The sequence below is a fragment of the Neophocaena asiaeorientalis genome, unplaced genomic scaffold, assembly GCF_003031525.2.
Source record: "Neophocaena asiaeorientalis asiaeorientalis breed wild unplaced genomic scaffold, Neophocaena_asiaeorientalis_V1.1 scaffold240, whole genome shotgun sequence".
NCBI lineage: Eukaryota > Metazoa > Chordata > Mammalia > Artiodactyla > Phocoenidae > Neophocaena > Neophocaena asiaeorientalis.
In genome coordinates, this window is record NW_020185331.1 from 1,457,185 (window position 1) to 1,474,703 (window position 17,519).

Consider the following 17,519-nt stretch of genomic DNA (forward strand, 5'->3'; position numbering starts at 1 on the left):
TATACATAGAGAATCCTAAAGATCCCACCAGAAAACTGCTAGAGCTAATCAATGAATTTAGTAAAGTTGCAGGGTACAAAATTAATGCACAGAAATCTCTTGCATTTCTATAACTAACAACGAAAGATCAGACAGAGAAATTAAGGGAACAATCCTGTTCACCACTGCAACAAAAATAATAAAATACCTAGGAATAAACCTACCTAAGGAGGTAAAAGACCTGTACTCAGAAAACTATAAGACACTGATGAAAGAAATTAAAGATGATACCAACAGATGGAGAGATATACCATGTTCTTGGATTGGAAGAATCAATATTGTGAAAATGACTATACTACCCAAAGCAATCTACAGATTCAATGCAATCCCTATCAATTTACCAATGACATTTTTTACAGAACTAGAACAAAAAATCTTAAAATTTGCATGGAGACACAAAAGACCGTGAATAGCCAAAGCAGTCTTGAGGGAAAAAAAAGGAGCTGGAGGAATCAGATTCCCTGACTTCAAACTATACTACAAAGCTACAGTAATCAAGACAATATGGTACTGGCACAAAAACAGAAACATAGATCAATGGAACAAGATAGAAAACCCAGAGACAAACCCATGCACCTATGGTCAACTAATCTATGACAAAGGAGGCAAGGATATACAATGGAGAAAAGACAGTCTCTTCAATAAGTGGTGCTGGGAAAACTGGACAGCTACATGTAAAAGAATGAAATTAGAACACTCCCTCACACCATACATAAAAATAAACTCAAAATGGATTAGAGACCTAAATGTAAGACTGGACACTATAAAACTCTTAGAGGAAAACAGGAAGAACACTCTTTGACATAAATCACAGCAAGATGTTTTTTGATCCACCTCCTAGAGTAATGGAAATAAAAACAAAAATAAACAAATGGGACCTACTGAAACTTAAAAGCTTTTGCACAGCAAAGGAGACTACAAACAAGACGAAAAGACAAACCTCAGAATGGGAGAAAATATTTGCAAACAAATAAACGGACTCAGGATTAATCTCCAAAATATATAAACAGCTCATGCAGCTCAATATTAAAAAAACAAACAACCCAATCCAAAAAGTGGGCAGAAGACCTTAATAGACACTTCTCCAAAGAAGACATACAGATGGCCAAGAAGCACAGGAAAAGATGCTCAACATCAGTAATTATTAGAGAAGTGCAAATCAAAACTACAATGAGGTATTACCTCACACCAGTTAGAATGGGCATCATCAGAAAATCTACAAACAGCAAAAGCTGAGGGTGTGGAGAAAAGGGAACCATCTTGCACTGTTGGTGGGAATGTAAATTGGAGAACAGCCACTATGGAGAACAGTATGGAGGTTCCTTAAAAAACTAAAAATAGAATTACCATGTGACACAGCAATCCCACTACTGGGCATATACCCTGAGAAAACCATAATTCAAAAAGACACATGCAGCCCAATGTTCATTGCAGCACTATTTACAATAGCTAGGTCATGGAAGCAACCTAAATGCCCATTGACAGACGAATGGATAAATAAGATGTGGTACATATATACAATGGAATATTACTCAGCCATAAAAAGGAACGAAATTGGGTCATTTGCAGAGATGTGGGTGGACCTAGAGACTGTCATACAGAGTGAAGTAAGTCAGAAAGAGAAAAACAAATATCGTATATTAACACGTATATGTGGAATCTAGAAAAATGGTACAGATGAAGCAGTTTGCAAGGAAGAAATAGAGACACGGATGTAGAGAACAAACGTATGGACACCAAGGGGGGAAAGTGATGGTGGTGGTGGGATGAATTGGGAGCTTGAGATTGACATGTATACACTAATATGTATAAAATGGATAATTAATACAAAAATTTAAAAAGTACCATTTCCATGCCTGCTTTTTGGAAAAGAGAAAAAATAAAATAAAAAACAACCCTACTAGAGTACAAATGTAAGCCAATCATGGAATGAAAAGAGAAGATGCTGTAAAATGATGTTCCTGGGCAGTGAATTTGTTTTCACATTTTAGAAATTAAGTTTTATCAAAATGATTTATGCACGTGGTTTAGTTCAACCCTTCTGTGGCAACAGCACTGGTTGAACCCCATTTTCCGACCTCCCTACATGGGGTGCAAAAAAAAACAAATGTCACCCATGAGGGGTAGCGAGGAAGTTCTGGCTGGTGGCTGGAGCGCCGTAAGTGGAGGGGGGAGCAGTGTGAGGGGAGCTGGGGGTCAGGCAGAGGCTGGCTGTGGGAGCCCTGTGGGCACTGGCAGGGAGCTTGGATTTTACTCTCACGGTAATGGGAACCCGGCTGGCTGTTGATACAGTTCAATGGCTTGATGATGTTGGGCTGACGTTCTGCCACTCTTCAACCTGTCCCCACTGGTTGTAAGCGGCTGCGGCCACTCCAGGCATCACATCTACATACAAGGCAGATTCTGCTTACTACTTCTTTTTTTTTTAATGTGGGCCTTTTTTTTTTTTTTTTAATATTCTTTATTGAATTTGTTACAATATTGCTTCTGGTTTTTTTTTTTTATGTTTTGGCTTTTTGGCTACCGGGCATATGGGATCTTAGCTCCCTGATGAGGGATCGAAACCCGCACCCCTTACACTGGAAGGCTAAGTCCTAACCACAGGACCACCAGGGAAGTCCCATGGTTTTGCTTACTTCTGACTAATCAGAATGGTTCTTAGCTGCAAGGGAGACTAGAAAAGGAATCAGGTATAGGAATGAGTTTCTCCGACCCAAGACTGGAGGCAGGAAGGAGAGCTGGGGCTTGAGGTGGGGGCGTGGTCTGCTGCACAGGTGCTTCTCTGTCACACACGGGCATAGGATGGTCTGGGCTGGGCCTGAGGTTCTGCATCTCAAACGAGCTCTCCAGAGATGCTGATGTGGCTGGTCTGTCGCCCACACTTCCAGGAGCATGGGTAGACACCACTGGAGATCTTTAAAACTTTTTATTTATTTATTTATTTTTGGCTGTGTTGGGTCTTCATTGCTGCGCGCAGGCTTTCTCTAGTTGTGGCGAGTGGGGAGCTACTCTTTGTTGCGGTGCACGGGCTTCTCATTGCGGTGGCTTCTCTTGTTGCGGAGCACGGGCTCTAGGGCGCGTGGGCTTCAGTAGCTGTGACATGTGGGCTCAGTAGTTGTGGCGCACGAGCTTAGTTGCTCCGCGGCATGTGGGATCTTCCCGGACCGGGGCTCGAATGCGTGTCTCCTGCATTAGCAGGTGGATTCTTAACCACAGCACCACCAGGGAAGCCCCACTGGAGAGTTTTAAGTAAGAGAGTGGTTACCCGATTTCTGTGGTTCTGTGGAGAATGCCGTGTAGGGGACAAGAGGGGACACTGGGAGGCTAGTTAAAAAGCCAAAAATCATGGTCACTTGGGTTAAGGTGGTGGCAGGGGATATGACTCTGGTGGGTGTTTACATTATTTTTTAATTTAGAAAATTGTGGTAAAATACACTTAAATTTTATTATTTTAACCATTTTTAAGTGTACAACTCAGTGGTATTATATACATTCCCAATGTTGTGCAACCATCACCACCATCCACTTCCAGAACATTCTCATCATTTCAAACAGAGACTCTGTACCCATTAGATAATAACTCCCCATTCCCTCCCCTGTCCCAGTCTCTGGTAACCTCTATTTTACTTTCTGTTTCTATGTATTTGACTATTCTCGGATAATTCATATAAGTAGAATCATATATTAGTTGTCGTTTTGCATCTGGCTTATTTCAGTTAGCATAATGTCTTCAAGGCTCATCCACATTGTAGCTTGTATTATAACTTCATTCCTTTTTACAGTTAAATAATATTCCATCCTATGGATATTATGCATTTTGTTCATTCATTCATCTGTTGGTGGGTATCTGGGTTATTTCCACCTTTTGTCTATTGTGAAGAATGCTGCAACACACACGGGTGTGCAAGTATCTGTTGGAGTCCAGTGGTTGGTTTTGAGATATGTTTTGGAGCCGGACCATCAGAACTTGCTGATAGTAGGAAGGAAAGGCAGGGATAGAATTAAGAATGACTCCTGGTGATGGTGTCATTTACAAAGATGGGGAAGAAGTTGTAGAGTGCTCTGCAAACATCGGGTAGTATCATTATTTTATTTAGAATTGTTTTGAGGGGTTATCAGCTATGAAATTGCCAGTAAAGGAACCAAAACATCACTTTTGTAAGACAGACATCTAGGGCCTGGGAACTTAAATCAGGACTTGGCAAACGATGGCCCACAGACCAAATCCAGCCCACCACCTGGTCTTATATAAGAGCTAAGAGAGCTAAGAATAGGTTTCACAGTTTTAAATATAAATGTGAAAAAAGACCATGTAGCCCTTTAGCTGACAGTTGTTCAGTTTTGCCTCTTGGCTTGCATAGCCTAAAATATTTACTGTCTGGCCCTTTACAGAAGAAGTTTGCCGACCCCTGGCCTAAATTAACTGGTTTGGCTCAGACTGAAGAGATGTGCTCAGTGGAAATAAAAAAGCAAAGCAAAACCAAATTCCCCCTCACGCCTGCTGACCTACTTCTGCAGTTTGTTTTTCTCCTTTCCCAAGAGTATGTGCTGATTGTACATACAGTAAATCATCCCACACTCCGAGTTCCGCCCTCTGCAGGTCACTGCAGTTACCAGCTGCAGTCAGTTGTGACCCTGAAGCTGATTAATGCCCGCGCAGTGCTGTTTATCAAGAACAAGTGATTTATTTTAGCATCCAAATTTTAAATGGTGTCTATGCTTCCCAGGAAGCTGTCTGGTTTAGAAGATTGCCTATAATAAATGCATGCAATAAATCCATTGTTTTGAACCTAAAGAAAGATATTCAAGTTTTATAAGAGAGAATCAGTTTCTCCTCATCTTCACCAAATACGTGTTGTGTACGTAAATAATTTAAAACAATGGTTTGAATGGGTGCTAAATTACCAGCTTTCCAAAATGCAATCACGGCTCTTATTTTTCCAATTAATCATGGAAAAAAATCCATTTGCTGGTGTGTCCCTAGTAAGGCCTCCTAAAATATCCAAGATTCCATGGCGCTTACTCAGTCCAATGCGTTCGGTCGAGCCTTGAAGTGCTACATGGGAAGCCGTCTGGAGAGGGTGACCTGTCCACTCATGGGCCCCAGCTTTCAGGGTTTTAACTGTTGGCCCCAGTCCCGGACGGTCCTGCACTTCCTCACCTGATCGCTCAGGGATGCTGTGGCCTGGCTCTCGGGGAGTTTGGGGCTGCTCATTCTCGAGCTCCCGAAGTTTTAATTCTTTCAGTTCATGTTCACTCAGTGCCCGAGGGGCTGGGTCCTAAGAAGGAGTCAGCTTCAGCCCCAAGCTGTGCCCCTTTTTTGACGTCAGAGCCCAGCATTAGGAGTAGACGCAGGCCATGCACAGGCCCCCACCCTTTGGAGACCGTGGTGTGTTTTCTAGCAAGTTGCTCTCAGCCAACATCAAACCTCTTCACCAGAGAGCTTCCCACAGCATCCCTCTTTGGGGGTGCAGGGCTTGTGCCGGAGACTTTTGTGGCCCTTTGCAAATTTAGCCCCCTGTTCCTCAGTACTCACTTCTGCATACCAAGGGAGATTGGGAGCAGTGGTCTTTGGCCGGTTGTGGGAAGTTCTGGGCAATGAATGTCTACTTGCCTCAGCGTTGCATAAGCAAGAGGGTCTCCTGGGACTCTGCCCTCCACTGAGAATATTGGTCCAGGGGCGATTCGCTGGTTCACTTGGTGGAAGTGGTTGGCAGCTTCTGTCTTGCAAAGTTCATTCATTCATTCAACAAATGTTTACACTGCATCTCTTACATGCTGGCTACTGTCCTAGGCGCTGGGGACACACCAGTGAGCAAAACAGACAAAGCTCCCTGCCCTCATGAGGCTATATGGGCATGTATTCAGTTCTGCTCTAGAGTGCAGCATGGTGATGGGGGGCCCAGAGGTGGGAGGAAAGATTGCTGTGTGCCTGTGTGTCCAGGTCGTTGGGAAAGGCTTCACATGAGAAGAGATATTGGCTGGGGTCTTGAATGCTGAGTGGGATTCGCCGGAGCACACAGTGGAACAGAACTGGGGAACAGAATTCCCCGTTTTTTGCAAATAAATCAGCTCCAGGAGGAGCCACTCAGAGGAAAAGGTACCTGTAGGCTAGGCTGGGGCTACTGAGGGACTTTGAGTGCTGTGCCAGAGGGTGTAGACTCTGCATTTGTAGCCTCATTTTCAGGGTCCCCAGCAGCGAGCAACTCTAGGGGAGCCTTTCACAGGGACTCCAAGATGAGTGGCGCCCCCTACAGTTGGGTCCTGCCACTCTTCCCTTCCACTCTTCCGTGGTCATGGTCTCCCCCAAGTCTCCAGCCAAGGGCTGGCTGGGTGGGTGCCTTTTGGAGTGCACCTTGATATGCTATCTTATCCCCGACATTTCTAGCGATCACGTCGAATAACTTCTCTCCTCCCTAGGCGCCTGTGCGCCACACCTCCTGATTTAGGACCAGAATGCATTAGCACCTGTTTTGTTTTCTCTCTGAGTACTGTCAAGGCGCCAGGTTCTCTGTGCCTATCTTTCTCAGCATAAAGTTCTCCTTTGGATACAGTGATTTTAACTGTGGGCTTAGCCCCACCTTGGGGCTCTGGGACAGCAGCAGGTGGAAGTTTGGGCCAGGTGTCCTCAAGTGTGGTCCTTGGAGCCTGCATCACCCTGCTGGAATGCAGAATCTCCTCAGATCTACTGAACTGGAATCTCCAGGGTGGGGTCTCGGTCAGCTTTTTGGACATGCCCCCCCAAGTTGTTCTTATGCATGTAAGAGAAATGCTCCTTAACACTTTGGGGAGCTGGGGCTAGGTTTCCTTGATTGGATTTCATGCATTTAGCACCCAGAGACAGTGGGACCTTGGCTCAGCTGGCCTCTGCCTGCTACTTCCGGGTCTCCTGAGTTACTACCCTCGAGGCTGCTGTTCCCGGTGGAGAGGGTGAATCTTTCTTCCTTAAAGCTGCATCTCCCTCTCTGGGATTTCCACCCTCTGGATCACACCAAGCAAGCTGAATGCTTCTCCCAGACGCCTCTCTTCAGACATCTGAAGGCTGCTGTCATGTCAAGATCCTTGGTGTTTTGGACCAGTCTTTCTTATTGATTTATTTATTTATTTGGTTGTGTAGGGTCTTAGTTGCTGCAGGCGGTCTCCTTAGTTGCGGCTCGCCAGCTCCTTAGTTGCGGCATTCCAACTCTTAGTTGCGGCATGTGGGATCTAGTTCCCTGACCAGGGATCAAACCTGGGCCCCCTGCATTGGGAGCGCAGAGTCTTATCCACTGCGCCACCAGGGAAGTCCCTTGGACCAGTCTTTATTGTGACCTCTAGACACGCTGCTCTCCTGCGTGCTCTCTTGAATGATGACTCTGTGCTCTGAACTTTCTCTGTATTCTCATTTTCTCTTCCCAACATCCTGATAAGTTTGCCTTTATTATCCCCATTTCACAGGTGAGGAAATATAGGCCCAAAGAGGCCAAGAAACTTTCCTAAGGTTACATGACTAGTTTGTGCCAGAACTAGGATTTGAACCCAAGGGCAACTAGAACACCAAAAACCAGAGCTCTATTATGATCCCCATTTTACAGATGGGGAAATGGAGGGATCTGCCTAAATCACACAGCAGCAAGTGGTAGAGCTGCGCTATGACCTGAGAGCCTGCATTCTTCATCATTATGCCCAAGCCTGCCTTCCCACACAATCATCATGCCTGTATCAGAACCTCCGCTGCTTAACACAGGGGATGATGGGCACTTAGGAAGCCGCCCAGAGAAACGCTGGTTAATATAATTATTGAAATTATTCTTAGAGCTTGACACTGCTCACACGTTATACAACATTATGTATTATATATATTTTATATACATTTATATATTTATGGACAAATATATATTATGTCAAAGGAAATACATTTCCAAACTTGAAATAACTATAAGATAACTGAAATTGCTACTGTTGGGTGGAGGAGGGTATTTCAAACCATCTCTGGGAGTGACCGATACTGTTCAATACACCCAGTGCTTACTGAGCACCTATCACGTGCCTAGAAGGAGAGGCCCCTGTGTCAGACCTACGGCTGTTTACTCACAGTCAAACCCCTTCCTTGCAGCCTGACTCAGATTTGGTTCAGGTACTGGGCGGCCATGTGCTTCATGACCCCTTCCCCAGCCCCAAAGGCCAAATGTTAATAAGCCCAAACCAGCCATTCTTACCCCTGACAGAATGTTAGCATCACCCAGAGAGGTTTTAAAAGTGAGGAGAGCTCCAGACCACAGTTATGTCAGACACTGTCAAGGTGTGTGTGTGGGCCCCCCAGGTGCACTCAGGGCCAGGTCTAAAGCAGTCATGATCATTCCAGTCTTCTTGCTAGCGGTTGTCTTAGGTCTGGGTGTGGGATACAATGCTGGCCAATGAGACATCAGGAGAAGCGTGTGTGGGGGGATGTAAAGGGAGAAACTCTCTGCTCTTAATACTTCACTTCTGATGCTTCTGGTCACCCAATATGTGAGGGCTTTTCCTACACCAAGCAATTCTGTGACACCAGCTGGGTGTTGTCCAATTCAGTTGAGTTCTGATACTATATACCTGGAGTTAACGTCAGATTCCACAGGTTAAGGGCTCAGTCCCATGAGAGTGTCCCTCTCTTCCCAACCCCAACTTCGGACACCAACTGCAAGTCCAGGTTGTTACCTGTGCTTCTAACTCACTCTCTATAAGTTGCAGGTTCCCATGACTCTCTCCTTGAGTTCAATTAATTGCCTAGAATGGCTCACAGAACTCAGGAAAAGTTTACTTATGAGATCACCAGTTTAATATAAAAGGATACAACTCAAGAACAGCCAGGTGGAAGAGAAGCATAGGGCGAGGTGTCGGGGAAGGGACGCCCTCTGGGTGTGCCACCCTCCCAGCACCTCTACATGTTCACCACCTAGAAGTTCTCTGAGCCCCTTCAGTTAGGACATTTTTAAATGGAGGCCTCATCACATAGACGTGATTGATTAAACCATAGACCACTGGCGATTGAACTCAATCCCCAGCTCCTCTCCCCTCCCAGGAGGCTGAGTTCGGGGACTGAAAGTTCCACATCTCTAATCACATGATTGCTTCCCCTTGGCAACCAGCCCCCATCCTGTGGTTGCTGATCTAGGGGTTTTCCAAAAATCACCTTTTTAACATAAATTCAGGTGTGGTTGAAAGGACCTTGTTATGAATAACAAAAGATTCTCTTTTCACCTTATGGCTCTTATCACTTAGGAAATTCCGAGGGTATAATGAGCTCTGTGCCAGGAACAGGGATGAAGACCAAATATATATTTTTTGCTGTAAATCACAATATCACAGGGGAGCACCAGGGAACATTTTAATGGCTCTCCAGACAAGGGACACAAGGGTCGCTTCCTGTCTTTGGATGATATGGTGTGAGCATGGACTGCTTGTCACTGTTGCAGGCCTCTTATGACCATGTGGATAAAGTCAAGAGAATACCAGGGGGACTTCCCTGGGGGTGCAGTGGTTAAGAGTCTGCCTGCCAATTCAGGGGACACGGGTTCGATCCCTGGTCCGGGAAGATCCCACATGCTGTGGAGCAACTAAGCCGCGAGCCACAACTACTGAGCCCGACTGCTGCAACTACTGAAGCCTGCGCGTCTAGAGCCCATGCTCCACAACAAGACAAGCCACCGCAATGAGAAGCCTGCACATAGCAATGAAGAGCGGCCCCTGCTCGCAACTACAGAAAGCGCATGCACAGCAATGAAGACCCAACACAGCCAAAAACAAAATAAATAAATCTTAAAAAAAAAAAAAAAGAGAATACCAGGGGGACTTCCCTGGGGGTGCAGTGGTTAAGAGCCTGCCTGCCAATTCAGGGGACACGGGTTCGATCCCTGCTCCGGGAAGATCCCACATGCTGTGGAGCAACTAAGCCGCGAGCCACAACTACTGAGCCCGACTGCTGCAACTACTGAAGCCTGCACACCTAGAGCCCACGCTCTGCAACAAGAGAAGCCACCACAATGAGAAGCCTGCACACAGCAATGAAGAGCGGCCCCTGCTCGCAACTACAGAAAGCGCATGCACAGCAATGAAGACCCAACACAGCCAAAAACAAAATAAATAAATCTTAAAAAAAAAAAAAAAAAAAAGAGAATACCAGGGAAGCTGACCCAAAGCCCTGTTTTTGTCCAGCCACTAAATTAACATGATCTGGAAGACGCTTGCCTCCAGGCTAACTCTTGTATGAGATAATAAGTGACCTTATTATGGGAGCTACTTTAGTTGGGCATTCTGTTACTTGCAGCTAGCAGCATTCCTAGTTGTTATGGTCCCTAAAGAGCTTACAGGGCTACTGGGGGGACAGGGCAGGGAGCACACTCAGGGAACATTTGGTCACCGTATGGCAGCAATAAGTAACTCAGCACCAAGCAGGCTGTTACAGGCACTGCAATGTGGGAAAGAAGGACAGGATTGGTGGGAACTGCCAGGTTTGGGAAGAGCTCATGGAGAAGGAGGCGGGAAGGTGGCGAGTGGGTAGACTTGAGATTACAGAGGTGAGTCCGAACTTGGGCTTTGAAACCTGCCTCTACCGCTCACCAGCAGGGAGACTTTAGAGACCAAGAGTGGCTTTACCTCTCTCGGCCTCAGTTTCTCAGCTCTTAAGTGGGGATGATAATAGGGCCTAAATCATGGGGTTTTGTGAGGATTTGAAAAGACACTTAGCACTGTGTGTGGCCCAGGGCAGGCCCCCAAGTGAAAACCATTGTGATGACTATTCCTGAGGCATGAGTCACTGTCCGAACCCTGGTTGCGGCCACACTCCTGCCACCAGTTCTTAACCAGCCAAAGCGCTTTCCTCCCTCTGCAGGTCTGGGCTCCCCCGCCACATGTGGGCGTGAAGAAGAAACTTGCCGGCAAAGCAGCTCTTTCTTCAGGGATGCTTCTATTTCTTTTTGCTTGTGCTATGCCTTTGTTCTCCATGGTCTGGATTTCAGGGCTCGGCTCTTCCCCTGAGCCCAGATTTCCCCCTTCACACAGATCCTGAATTGGTCTCCAGGCCTGTGGCTTTTTTCTGGCCATGAATTTGGACTCCTTTGACTTGCAGATCTATCAATTTTTTTTCTTAATTTAATTTTAATTAATTAATTTATTTGGGCTGTACCAGTTCTTGGTTGTGGCATGCATGTGGGATCTAGTTCCCTGACCAGGGACTGAACCCGGGCCCCCTGCATCGGGAGCACGGACTCTTACCCACTGGACCACCAGGGAAGTCCCTGTCTTGCAGATCTGGAGGTATCCCTTCTGACCTGCCCCAGTTGGCTGCCCTGAGGATAAAGCCTCCCTGCTGATGAACTGGCTCACAGGTTGCTGTGAGCCTCCAACTTCTCCCCCAGAGTACCCCTGACAACAGAGGAGCGCGAACACTGTTTGAGTCCGCCACAGTGAGAAATGTATCTGAAGCCTCATGTCTGATCTTCAATTCATGTGGATTTTGCAGCTTACTTCCTGACTTTAACAGGTCATTATAGTAGAAAAAGTTTACAATAACTAACCATTAGGAAAGAATACAAAGAACTTCCATAGCTGCCCTATTAATTAATGCATGGACCACAGTTGCAATGAGTCTAGCTATTTTTTAATATTGAACTGAATTACAAAAAGAGAAGGTCAGCTTCTTTACTCTGTCCAAGGTTACAATATGTCAAAACCCCAGACCCCTGTAACTCTGTGGTTGTGAAAGGCAACAGTTCTTTGTGCACTAGCTTTGGGTAATCACCGATGAGAGACACCTGGAGTACCATCAAAGCCATGGCCCGGTGTAGCAGGTTCAGGCTTCTGTTGATGGTAGGCCACGTAGCCCAGGAAATGCCAAGAAATTGTTCCTTGGCCTGGTGATGCCATTGAGCTTTGCTTCTTGCTGCCTTCCAGGTCCTTGTCTGGCCTGCCCCTGCTTCTTATCAGGTCTCATCCATGTGACTTGAATTCTGCAACTGGTGTCTGTCTGCTTCTGCCCTTTGTGTCAGATAGATTACGTGTAACAAAAGACCTAAACAGACTGTGGCTAAATCATTATGACACTGAATTATCTCAATATGAAGTCTGGATTTCTTCCTGGAGGATTCACAACTCGTGGAGCATGATTCCTAGATGTCCGGCCATTAGGACAGAAAACAGCGTTTGCCAAGGTGTGCAACCTGCAAAGAGGGGTGCAGAAGATGGCTGTGCCTCTCACGTATGCTGATCTTGGCAAATCTGCCAGGGATGTCTTCACCAAGGGCTATGGGTTTGGCTTAATAACACTTGATTTGAAAACAAAATCTGAGAATGGACTGGAATTTACAAGCTCAGGTTCAGCCGACACCGAGACCACCAGAGTGACGGATGGTCTGGAAACCAAGTACAGATGGACCGAATATGGTCTGACGTTTACGGAGAGATGGAACACTGACAACACACTAGGCACGGAGATTACTGTGGAAGATCAGCTTGCACGTGGCCTGAAGCTGACCTTCAATTCATCCTTCTCTCCAAACACTGGGGAAAAAAAATGCTAAAATCAAGACAGGGTACAAGCGGGAACATATCAACCTGGGCTGTGATGTGGATTTCGACATTGCCGGCCCTTCCATCCGGGGTGCTCTGGTGCTGGGTTATGAGGGCTGGCTGGCTGGCTACCAGATGAATTTTGAGACCCAAAGTCTCGAGTGACCCAGAGCAATTTTGCAGTTGGCTACAAGACCGATGAGTTCCAGCTTCACACTAATATAAATGATGGGACAGAGTTTGGTGGCTCCATTTATCAGAAGGTGAACAAGAAGTTGGAGACTGCTGTTAATCTAGCCTGGACAGCGGGAAACAGTAACACTCACTTCAGAATAGCAGCCAATTACCAGATCGACCCTGACGCCTGCTTCTTGGCTAAAGTGAACAACTCCAGCCTCATAGGGTTAGGATATACTCAGACCCTAAAGCCAGGTATCAAACTGACACTGTCAGCTCTGCTGGATGGCAAGAATGTCAACGCTGGTGGCCACAAGCTTGGTCTAGGACTGGAGTTTCGAGCATAAATGAATACTGTACAATCGTTTAATTTTAAACTATTTTTCAGCATAGCTACCTTCAGAATTTAGTGTACCTTTTAATGTTGTATGTCTGGGATGCAAGTATCGCTAAATATCATGTTAGACTTCCAGGTTAAAGGTGATTCCGCTTTAGGGTGTTACCTTTTCAGAGGTACAGAAGAAACCCAATTTCAATAAACGTCCTTTCAGCTGTAGACTGGAGGGGGAGCTTGCTGCCCCTCTAGAGATGTCAGGTTCCTTTTTTACCTAGAAACGGCTGCAAGTGGAAGCTGATAATTTGCAGGCACTTTGTAAATTTGTATTGAGTAAATGAATGAAATTGTGACTTCCTGAGAATTGAACCTTGGTTTCCTATCCTGATTGAGGAGAGGCTGTTGGATGGTGTATACAAACTCATCTGAAAGGGACTTTTTTAGGCAGGGACTTTTTCCACCCCAATCCATCACCTCTTTTACACCAAAAGTAGTCTGCAGGGAGTGATAGCTGTTTCTTCTGTGCCATTTTGGGGTGGAGAAGGTGGATGTGATGAAGCCAATAATTCAGGACTTAATTGTGTTTTTTCTCATGTTGTGTTTATTTTGCCCTTGCACCAGAGTATGAAGTAGCTTCTAAGAGCTCCAGGTGCAAGCTGGGAAGAGTCTCTGTGACTGTAATCACATGGTGACAACACTCAGAATCTAAATTGAACTTCTCTTGTATTCTCGCCACTCAGTTTATTTTTTAGCAGTTTAATGGGTACATTTTAGCGTCTTCCATTTTGTGTGGAATTAGTTCCTCCCCTTCAAATGCTGTAATTAACATCACTTAAAATAAAACTTGAATAAAATATTGAAACCTTAAAAAAAAATGAAGTCTGATCCAGAGTTGATGAGCAGCTCAAAAATGTCAGCAAGGACCAGGTGCTATTGATCTCTCTGTTCAGCCATATTCACTGTGCTTGCTTTTCTTAAGCTTATTACCTTTTGATGGCAAGATGGCTGCCACAGCTCCAGCCATCATGTCCCCACACAAGCACATTCCTGGCAGGAAGGAGGAGGAAGGGGTAGTTTCTTCCATTAAGGGGTAGTTCCTAACTCTTTAATCAGGAAGTAAGAAGCCTTTCAGCAGATTTGTCTTTATGTCTCATTGGCTAGAATGGTATCCTGACTACAGAGGAAACCGGGAAAGTGAGAATCTAGGAAAAGCAAATGAAATTACTGTGTTGGCTTTAGCCTAATCATGATTCATCTCCTGGGGCTAGAACAAAACCAGGGTCTGTGGTGAGGAGAAGGGGCAGATGGCTTTAGAGTAACACTAACAGTATCCTCCACAGTCTTTCTAATTTCCCGTGTCACCATCAACCTACTGACTCAAACTGTCTGGTCCACCCCCTGCCTGTCTGAGGAGAAAGAATGGAACACCTCCATTGGGGTTTGTTATTAAATCTGTCAAAGGGAAGAGATGTCCTCTTTCAACAAATCTCATAGAATTGCACTCTTTGCCAGGCCTGAGCAAGACAGAGATAGCTTTCACCTCGACACGTCTCAAGACTGCTGACTCTTGAGAACAGAGATTTTTCTTAAGAAAAGGCTGATCATTAATTAGCTCTCTCACACAATTATTCCCCAAATTAAGTTTGGGTACAATGACTATCTCTAATTGGCTATTGTTATAGACAGAGAATCCATACGTCTGCATTGCTTTCAAATGCAGCATGGTCTAGGAGGGGCGTGTGCAGAAGCAAGGGCACAGACCTGGTAACTCCTGCCAAGATTTGAGTCTTGGCATGGCCAATGTGACCTTGGGCAAGTCCTTGAACTTCCCTGGGCCTCTGTTTGTTCCACTCTAAGTCTGAGACCTAACAGCCACTCCCAGGGTTGTGGTGAGGATGAACTGGGACAACTGAAGCCAAAGGACTTGAAAGGGAGAAGGCTGTGGTACTCTAAAGCTGTAGTAACTTCTTGCCTTCACCATGAGCACATTTTCAATTATGTATTTGCACTTGAAATTGGCCACCTGCTGGCTGACTAACTTTGTTAGAAATCAGTTCCATGGCTCATTTGGGAGCAAGGTTCTTACACCTCGTTGGCCTTCTTGCCTCTTTTTAAGCTTGTCCCAAAGAGCTGGTGCCAGTCTCCAGCTTCTTGATTTGTGGGTATCTGTGAGAGGCTTTTCCCCTCTTTTATTCCATTGCTTTTTTCTTTTATTGTTGAGGTAAAATTTCTATGCAGTAAAGTCCACAAACCTTTATATATACATATATATGTATATATATATATTTTTTTTTTGCCATAGGCGGGCCTCCAGCTGCTGTGGCCTCTCCCAACGCAGAGCACAGACTCCAGACGCGCAGGCCCAGCGGCCACGGCCCACGCCGCGGCATGTGGGATCCTCCTGGACAGGGGCACGAACCCGCATCCCCTGTTTGGGCAGGCTGACTCTCAACCACTGCGCCACCAGGGAAGCCCTATATATTTTTTAAATGTTTTTAGCTGTGTTGGGTCTTCGTTGCGGTGCACAAGCTTTTCATTTTGCGGTGGCATCTCTTGTTGCGGAGCACGGGCTCCAGGCGCGCAGGCTTCAGTAGTTGCAGCGCATGGGCTCTAGAGCGCAGGCTCAGTAGTTGTGGTGCACGAGCTTAGTTGCTTCGCGGCATGTGGGATCTTCCCGGACCAGGGCTCAAACCCGTGTCCCCTGCATTGGTAGGCGGATTCTTAACCATTAATTCTTAACTGCGCCACCAGGGAAGTCCAAAGTCCACAAATCTTTAAACGTACTATGTAGGTTATGTGTTTTTCTGTATGTATACACGTGTGTAAGTACCATCCAGAGCAAGATACAGAACATTTCCATCACTTCAGAAGGCTTCCTTGTCCCCTCGCCATCAGTACCCCACCCTGCCTTACTCCCCACCTGCTGCTTCATCAACGCAGCTTGTCCTCACATCACTTAGTAACTCTTCTTGAACTTCCTATGAAGTGGCATCGTATACCCTGTATCTCACATAGTTCTTGCAATACCTTCTCTTCTATTTTCCTTTTTCTGATCAGTTTTAAGCAGCCTGTCAGCCCCTCTTCCTGATGGGCAGAGCTCCTCCCTTCTGGCACGTCACTCCTGACATTCTGATTTCATCTGCTGAGATGGGCAGAGCCCTCAGACATGCCTCCCCTGTCAGGGGGTGTCCAGGACATGTGGATACTTCCAGGGACCCGCAGGCTGGGCTTTTTCTCCCTCTTGCTTCTCCCAGGGGCAGCTGTGAGGCTTTGTCCGCTCTTGCCATTGCTCTCAGAGGAGCTGGGCCTGGGCTGGGGGATGGACCCCCTGGGCAAAGATTTCTGAGGAGTGGCCTGAAGTGAAGACAAGCTGGGTCCAGGTCCTTGCAGGAGGCATGGGAGGCTGGGGGGCTTTAGCGGGGGAGTGGATAAAACTGGAGACCCAAGAGAGGTCTGCACCACAGGGGATGCTCACGGAACATCCAGGGATGCTGGATGTGAGTGAATTACCAGGTGTAAGTGAGTTAGACATCAGCCCGGGCTTCCTCTGCCAGGGAGCCGGGAAGGGGCTCTCAGACAGGCCCCACCCCTGCTGGCCAGCACGGCTGACCTTAGGTGTGATGGGGCAGGAAGTCCCTTTTGACCTGCCTGTCCCATCTTGCCTTCACTTATTTGCTCCTGTAACAGCATTTGCTGGGAACCCCCTAGGTATGCTGGGCAGTGAGCTAGCACCGAGGGCACAGGGGTGAACACAAGGTCTCTCAACCGAAGGGCTCACTGTCTAGACCAGGCTGCAAACGGCTGGCCCACTTCCATCCAGATTTGACCCTCAGACGTGCTTGCTTCGGCCCCCATAGTTTAAAAATTGGAAAACCGTCCATAAAAATCTGATTTCTGGCTTCTTTCAACAGATCAGAAGATCAGGCAACCATGGTTTGCATACCTACAGCTGGTGGGCTGAGAAGTGGCTGCTCCCCTCTGCGCCCTCCCAGATGGGCATGCTCGCGCCAGTGTGCTGAAGGCCCCATCACTCCCTACGGTACTGTGCCTTTTTGTCCTCTTCTCTCACCACTTCCCTGCCTGGCTCCTGTAGACATCTAATTTCGACAGGAGGAGTTAGTGCAGGCTTCACAGAGGAGGGCAATGCGTCTTGATCTCCTGGGAGCGCGTGTCCCCCTCCAAGTCTTCTCTGTATCCTACTCCTCAGGGTGAGTGATTTCATCAGATCCTCTCCTGGGAGAGGACTTACAGTGTGTGCTGGGGGGCAGGGAGACGAGTGGGAGATCAGATGCTGAGCTGACGGCACCAAGACCCATGGAGGTGGTGCTTAAAGTTTGGACACCTGGATCAGAATCACCTAAGGGTGCAGGTTCAAAACGTGGACCTACTGCAGCAGAAGCTGGAGGGAAGTTTCCAGGTAATTGTTGAGGTCGCTCAAATTTGA

At 46.6% G+C, this 17,519-nt stretch overlaps 2 protein-coding genes and 1 pseudogene across 2 annotated transcripts in view; 2 read left to right on the plus strand and 1 right to left on the minus strand.

The window, feature by feature from the left end:
• Positions 1-5,254, minus strand: part of SFRP5 (secreted frizzled related protein 5) — a 39,528-nt gene extending 34,274 nt beyond the window's left edge. The window contains exon 1 of the mRNA XM_024734976.1: positions 5,201-5,254. Within this exon, the coding sequence (XP_024590744.1) occupies positions 5,201-5,254 (54 nt within the window). The remainder of the gene's footprint in view (positions 1-5,200) is intronic.
• ZFYVE27 (zinc finger FYVE-type containing 27) overlaps positions 1-17,104 on the plus strand; it is a 76,541-nt gene extending 59,437 nt beyond the window's left edge. Inside the window, exon 12 of the mRNA XM_024734880.1 lies at positions 16,987-17,104. Within this exon, the coding sequence (XP_024590648.1) occupies positions 16,987-17,036 (50 nt within the window). The 3' untranslated portion in view covers positions 17,037-17,104. The remainder of the gene's footprint in view (positions 1-16,986) is intronic.
• On the plus strand, positions 12,237-13,136 carry LOC112392965 (voltage-dependent anion-selective channel protein 1 pseudogene; annotated as a pseudogene).
• Positions 17,105-17,519: the final 415 nt, after the last annotated feature.